This window comes from Gadus chalcogrammus, chromosome 23 (assembly GCF_026213295.1).
Source record: "Gadus chalcogrammus isolate NIFS_2021 chromosome 23, NIFS_Gcha_1.0, whole genome shotgun sequence".
NCBI classification, from domain to species: Eukaryota; Metazoa; Chordata; class Actinopteri; order Gadiformes; family Gadidae; genus Gadus; species Gadus chalcogrammus.
Window position 1 is genome coordinate 17,397,252 of NC_079434.1, and position 7,500 is coordinate 17,404,751.

A 7,500-nucleotide genomic window follows, 5' to 3' on the forward strand; every position below is an offset into this window, starting at 1 on the left:
CTTGACCAGCTCGTTCTCCGCCTCGCGCCCGCCGCGGCTGTCGCGGGCCCGCGGCGGCGTCTCCTCGCGGTGCACCTGCAGCAGGTGCAGCTTCATGGCGGCGAAGGTGGGCGTGGTGGCCTGGCAGCGGCCGCACTTGATCTGCAGCTCCACCGGGTCCACGGGCTCCTCCGATTGGTCCAGGGAGGCGGCCCTGGGGACGAGGGGGGACGAGGTGAGTAAAAGCCAGACGCTGTTCCGATACAATCTTTTCCTTCCCGCTTCGATTCCTGAACTTGAGTATCGGCCGATATATCGGCCGATACTCGATATATATCGGCCGATACTGTATCGGTATATCGGCCGGTGCCGATATACCGATACAGCATCTGGCATCGTAAGCAATGATATCAATCGAAGGGTTCTCTTACGATGACAGCAATGTATAGTCGGTTCACTTACTGTCGACAATATCTACATTTTAGAACTAGATAGTTTACATTTATAATCTATAATAACACATTTGTATTCTTGTAGTTAATTGTGAGGTGAGCATCTAAGTGTCTTCTGAACTTGATCAAATCTTTGTCATAAACAAACCGAACGCGGTACACCAGTACAGTCGCAAGCACAAACACTTGTCATGTTATCCCTTATTTTGAGCCATTCAACATCTCTAATAACACGTTATGTAAGCTAATGTGTTACTTTTCACAGCCTCCCATCGCTTCGTGCCGACAGACGTATTTCAGCATCTATGCGTTTCCGACTGCATGTTTCTCATTCCGACTTCCCCGCATCCGACCGTTAACAAACGCAGTATATGACCGTAATGTTTGTGATGTTCTCTGCCTGTGTAGGATATGAGTCACATGATGGTATCGGATCAGAGCGTAGACTTGTGTAGTGTACTCGCCGATACCTGATACTGCATTTCCGTTTCGGGGGAATTTTCGAAAACCGGTATCAGTATCGGAAAACACCGCTGATCTATACCTCACAGGCCAGAGAGCCCACACAAGTTTCTAGGGGATCCCCCTCTTCTACGGCATGCTGTGGCTCACCCCGCCACGGCTACGTCGTCCTCGTGGTGGCTGATGGAGGGCTCCACCGTCAGCACCACCTTGTGCACCTCCCGCAGGTGGCTGAAGTACACGCCCACGTAGCCGAAGGCCTTGTCGCAGAACTCGCAGCGCAGCGTCTTGAGCGGCCAGCAGTCCGAGTGGTGCAGCTTGGTGTGCGTGCTCAGGCTGCCCGAGTGGGCGTAGGCCTTGCGGCAGAAGGGGCAGACGTAGGGCCGGCTGTTGGTGTGGCTGTTCATGTGGCTCTGCAGGTGGTGCTTGAACTGGAAGCAGCGGCTGCAGGTCGGGCAGCGGTGCAGCGGTCGCCCGCCCATGAACATCCTCTGGTGGGGGGCTCCGCCCTTCAGCTGGAGGGCCAGGGGGGCCGGCGGCGGCGGCGGCGGCGGCGGCGGCCGGCCGTTGGGGGTGCTGGGCGTGTGGCCGGGGAGGGGGTTGCCTCGTAGGAGATCCTGCTCCAGGCAATCTGAGGTAACGGCCGGCGGCGGCAGGCTGAGCAGCTGGGGCACCGTCTCCATGACGAGCATGGGCTTGGGCCGGATGCTGCGGTACTTCTTGGTGATGTCCACCTCGCTCGGCGGCGAGGCCGCGGCGCCGGCCGGGGGCTTCTCCGGGACCCTCCGGCGGAAGAACGACAGGGACCTCTTCCGCCGCGCCTCGAAGGTCAGCACGTCCTCCGTGGTCTTCCTCTTGCGGCCCCTCTTCTTGCCGGGGGCTTTGTGCGGGGCGCCCAGGATGGGCAGGAAGGGAGTCCGGGGCTGGGCGCCGATCAGAGGCGTGGGCAGCGGGCTGACCACCAGGGGTTCGGTCTTGAAGGAGGTCTGGGCTGCGGTCTCAGAGGTGCTGGAGAGACCCAGCTGTCCGCAGAGAGCCTTGGTCTCCGGGGACGCGGCGCTGAGCTTGGCCGCCGGGACCAGGGCGCTCTTCATCTTGGAGTACGGCGCGATGGGCAGCTTGCCTTTGGGCGGCGAGGGGATGATCTGGACCGCCTTGCTGAAGATGGCGGGCGAGAGGACCGCGATGCTGGCGGCGGCCGGCGGCCGGGGCTGGCAGGGTCTGGGCTCCTTTTTAACCTCCTCCGGCGCTTTGGTTTGGGAGACGATGGCGGGGGGAGCGGGGGGGTAGAGGAGGCCGTGAACAACGTCTGCGACGGCGGCGGCGGCGGGGGGTGGGGGGCGTTGAGGCGGGACGTCCGCCGCGTGCTCCAGCGGCGGTCCGGGGAACAGGACGGCGTTCTCCGGGAGGAGGGGGCTGACGGAGATCTCGGAGGCGGTGGGGTCGATCAGGATGACCTGCTCCGAGAGCTCCTTGTGCGGCGGCGGCGGCGGCGGCGGCGGCTCTCTGAAGTCCTTGGACTCCAGGAGCTTCCTCTTGACGACGGGAGGCGGGGCGTCCGTCGACCGCGCCCGCGTCGCCATGGCGACCTTGGGCAGGGTCTTCGCCGTGGGGGAGGGCGGCGGCGGTGGCGGCGGCGGCGGCGGCTTGGTCTTCTCCGAGGCGCCCTTGCTCCTCATGGGCGGGTACCGAGGGATGGGTAACTTGGGGTTGTTCTGGACGGGCGGGGTCTGCTGCTGCTGGGGATGGGGGGTCTGGGGGGAGACGGAGGGGGGCAGGGCCACCAGGGAGAAGGTCCCGTCCTGACCGGCGATCTGCATGAGGGCGTAGTTCTGGCCGGGCACCATGATGGACTTGGGGCTGGTGGCCGCGTCGGGGACGGCCGAGGGAGGGGGGCACGGCCGCAGCGCCTGGGGGGGGCAGGAGACCACCGCCGCCGGGGCCTTGGGGGCGATGTTGCGGAACTGGAGGCTCTTCATCGGGCATGAAGCTCTGGTCTCAACCGCTGCCTGCAGGGACACAGAAAACACATCTGGGATCAGACGTCATCAACTAAACACATCTGGGATCAGCCGACATCACCGCCAAACACATCTGGGATCAGACGTCATCATCAACAAACACATCTGGGATCAGCCGTCATCATCACCAAACACATCTGGGATCAGACGTCATCATCAACAAACACATCTGGGATCAGACGTCATCATCAACAAACACATCTGGGATCAGACGTCATCATCAACAAACACATCTGGGATCAGACGTCATCATCAACAAACACATCTGGGATCAGACGTCATCAGCAAACACATCTGGGATCAGACGTCATCATCAACAAACACATCTGGGATCAGACGTCATCATCAACAAACACATCTGGGATCAGACGTCATCATCAACAAACACATCTGGGATCAGACGTCATCATCAACAAACACATCTGGGATCAGACGTCATCATCAACAAACACATCTGGGATCAGACGTCATCATCAACAAACACATCTGGGGTCAGCGGTCAGCACCATCAATCACATCCACCGATCAGAGGTATTGCACACTGACTATTCTCATCTATATCTCAGGGTAGGCTGGCAACCAGAAGGTTGCTAGTTCGATCCCCGGCTCCTCCTGGCTGAATGTCGGGGTGTCCCTGAGCAAGACACATCACCCTAACTGCTCCCTGACCAGCAGGCTGTCGCCTTGCATGGCTGACTCCGCCCTCAGTGTGTGAATGTGTGCATGAACGGCTGAATGTGAGGCAATACTATAAAGCGCTTTGAGTGGCCGCTGGTTAGAGAAGCGCTGTATAAATGCAGTCCATTATGAGGTTTCCTGCCGTGCAGTACTGCTGTCTGCCACCACAGGAACCCTGTCCCTGTGCACAGAGAGGCAGAGGGGAGAGGGCGGACTTGTCACGTGGACAAGTCCGCCTAGAGGGCGACAAGCAGTCCTGTTATAATGTCTCTCTGTAGTCGTATCTCTCTCTCTCTCTCTCTCTCTCTCTCGCTCTCTCTCTCTCTATCTCTCTCTCTCCCTCTCTCTCTCTCTTCCCCCCCTCCCCCCCAGGGCTGACAGAGCGCCCCCTTTGATTTGGACTCGTGTGCAGCCAGGACTCACGCTGTTGGCTCCGCGGGGGGGCCGCCTTGTTAACCCCCCCTTGTAACCCCCCCCCTTACACACCAGGACTTCCTGCGTGGATCAGCCGGGGAAGCGTGAACGCCGCCCGGGGGCAGGAGTTCCCCAGGATGAGGAGACACCCGCCCCCTCTCCGATATCTGGCCGGGGCCTGGGGGGGGGGGGGGGGGGGGGGGGTCAGACTGAGCCCCCCTGCAAAGCCGGGATTCACCGGATCACAGACGCTGTCCTCTGTGATGCACGGGGAGGGGCTGCACAACACTGTACGGCCCACCGCTCTCGCTCTGAGCCGGCCTGCGAGGCCCGGGCCACACCGGCGCCCCAGCTCTCAGGCACGTCCTGTTAATCAGCCGTTTCAGGGCGCGGTCGTTCATCACGATGTGGGCGAGTGACGGATGTGTGGCGTCATATCAATTATATAAATTATAGATCATATATCACGATGGGCCACGCCGATGGAAAGCTCAGAAGGGGCTTAATGGTGACCAGATTCTGGGGTTGAAAAGTGTGTTTGTTGATCTGATATTCCTCAGGCAGCAGGACCTTTGATTCAGGCCTTTTGTCTCAGCCTCGCTCCGTGATATCAATCTCACAAAAAAATGCTAATCTAGAAATCCAAACGCAAAATGGAAAAACGCTCGAAAAATAAATATTATTCTCAGAGAAGGGGGAAAGAGAAAACCAGAATGCTGATTGTGTGTCGGTGTGCTTGGCTCCCACACGAGAGAGAGAGCGAGCGAGAGAGAGAGAGAGCTGAACGTGAGGAACGTTGTGGAGCAGCTGGAAGTGTTTCCGCGCTCCGAGGAGGATTATTTACTCAGCACCACCGCCGCGGTGCGGCTCCGTGAGCGCCGAGCCGCTACTCGCTCTGGGCGGTTGGCTCCAGCCCGACTGTGAAGGCCTGCCCAGCGGCACTGGAAGGGAACCGTGGCAACGGAAACCTCTAGAGGGGGAGGCGGGGGGGGCTGTGTGTGTGTGGCAAAAGGTGGAAAGGGGGGGGGGGGGGGTGGCTATAGGTGGAGGTAGATGGGGGGGGGGGGGGGTGGCTATAGGTGGAGGTAGATGGGGGGGGGGGGGGTGGCTATAGGTGGAGGTAGATGGGGGGGGGGGGGGATGTGCCTATAGGTGGAAGAGGGAGGCGGGTAATAGGTGGAGGGGGATGTGGCTATAGATGGGGGGGGGGGGGGGGTATAGATGGAGGTAGAGTGGGGGTGCATGGCTATAGGTGGAGGTAGAGGGGGAGGGCATGGCTTTATGGCCTCCCCCCCATGGCTTTATGGCTATAGGTGGAGGAGAAGATTGATCATCCCCAGCTTGCCGTCGTTTATCGTCGGGCACGCTAGAATAAACGGTGAAGCTCCAACACCGTCAAGCATTGATTATCCCTACAGTTCAGAGGAGGTGGGTGTGTGGATCCACTTGCTGCGGACCCACCCCCCCCGCTGGGCTCCGGCAGAGCTTCACACACACACACCGCTACAACCAGAGGTCCGCAGCTCAGAGGTCCAGAGATCGAACCACCATGGATTCGGTTCAAACTGGGGAGAAGGTGATATTCTTGAATTTCTAGCACCACACTGTTTTACTTCATGGAAAGACTGCGGTTCTCTGATCAGAGAAACAAGTGCTAGGTTCTCACACACACGCAGCACTTCCTCAAACACACACACACGCACACACACACACACACACACACACACACACACACACACACACACACACACACACACACACACACACACACACCTAATGGCCAGGCTTGTTGTCGTGGTCGAGACAGTTTGTCATGCTGTTTTGGTGTGAACTGAGGTGTGTTTGAGGAGGTGTCACTTTAATACCGCAACGGTGAAAGCTGTTTTAAGAAGAAGAGTTAGGAGCCACCTATGCTTTGGGTTTGGCCAAAAAGGGAAAATCTAAAACTGTAAACAATGACAAAATGAATAACCAAAATCTTTTGCCAAGATCTAAACACTTTGGAGGGGGCCGTAGAGGAGGGGTGCCTTCATCAGCCTATCAGAGAGAGGCCCTACATGGACTCTCTGTTTATCCTCGGGAAACGCAGCAAGATCCTGGCAAGCACTTTATAGACGTTACCTTGGATAGCATTTAGCCTAGCTGCCTGGCTGTTGCCATGGCGCCCCCCCCCCCCACAAAGAAAGCGTGTGCTGGCCTCACCGCTCGCGCCTATGGAGAATGAGTTAGCGGGCCGCGGAGGGAAGCTACACAGAGGTCAGAGATGCTACTCAATCTGCTGCCGGCTTTGAAACGCCAGCCGCTCTAATCTGACTGGGGTCAAAGGTCAGGGATGGGGCACGAAACACGGGGGGTGGGGGGGGTGGGGTGTCCTGAGAGAGAGAGAGAGAGAGAGAGAGAGAGAGAGAGAGCCTGGGGAGAGCAAGAGAGAGCAAAAGGGAGAGAGAGAGAGAGAGAGAGCGAGCGAGAGAGAGAGAGAGAGCTCCACACAGCCAGATAATCAGGTGAGGCGGTGTGGTGAGGCAGTGGGGTGAAAGGTGAGGTTCTGTTGACGTTGGAGCAGGTCAGGGTTGAACAGGAGGGCAGAGCGCTGGAACGCAGCGCCCACCTGGGGGACGGCGGGCTGGAATGCACCCCAGAACAGGGGGTGTGTGTGTGTGGTTCTTTTCGAGGGTGTGTGTGTGTGTGGTTCTGTTTGTGTGTCTGGTTCTGTTTGTGTGTGTGGTTCTGTTTTATGTGTTTGTGTGGTGCTGTTTTATGTGTGTGGGTGGTACCGTTTGTGTGTGTGTGGGTCTGTCTGTCTGTCTGTCTGTCTGTCTGTCTGTCTGTCTGTCTGTCTGTCTGTCTGTCTGTCTGTCTGTCTGTCTGTCTGTGACACCAGAACCCTCTATTGGTTGGCGCTGGGAACCTAGAAGTGGATAAGTGCGGGAAGGATGGGAACACTTCACGAAGATGAATCAGTCCTAAGCTCAACCATCTTCCTCGTCCCCCTCTCATTTCCAGCCTAGCCCTGACAGTAGGCCATCTCACCGGTGAAACCGTTTACACAGGTGGGGCGCAGACCTACAATCATCTCAGCGGATGAGGCCCGCCACGTCACTTGGGTCACGCTCCAATCGCGCTCCACCGCGGGTTGGAGCATTGAAACCTGAGAGATGCACCGAGGGGTGGGTTTAGTAAACACCGAGGCCTCCTCTCCTAGGACCCCCGCAGGGGGGCGGAGAGAGAGGCTGTCTTTGTGGTGCTCTGTGGGGAGCGCCCAACGCTCGGCAGACAGTATGCTGCTTGGGCTCCATCCCTTTATTCATCAGTGCGTGGGTCAGAACCCCGACGGCGTACGTTAACCTGACCAACCACAGAGCTGCCTCGAGTCTGGCAGGAGGGATTGGGTCCAGCCCGCCTTGCATGACTTCCTGGGGTTCAACACTGCCCTGGCTGTGGGTCATGCAGCCCGAGCAGGGTTGAGATACCCCGGGATTGATGATGTTAAGGCT

The 7,500-nt window shown here is 58.4% G+C and overlaps 1 protein-coding gene across 1 annotated transcript in view; it reads right to left on the reverse strand.

Annotated features, from left to right (window-relative positions):
* The window catches only part of LOC130377008 (zinc finger protein 438-like), a 35,533-nt gene that overhangs the window by 752 nt on the left and 27,281 nt on the right, over positions 1-7,500 (reverse strand). Inside the window, exons 2-3 of the mRNA XM_056583951.1 lie at positions 1,044-2,902; positions 7-193 (exon numbers count right to left, since the gene is read on the reverse strand). Coding sequence (XP_056439926.1) covers positions 7-193; positions 1,044-2,872 — 2,016 coding nt within the window. The 5' untranslated portion in view covers positions 2,873-2,902. The remainder of the gene's footprint in view (positions 1-6; positions 194-1,043; positions 2,903-7,500) is intronic.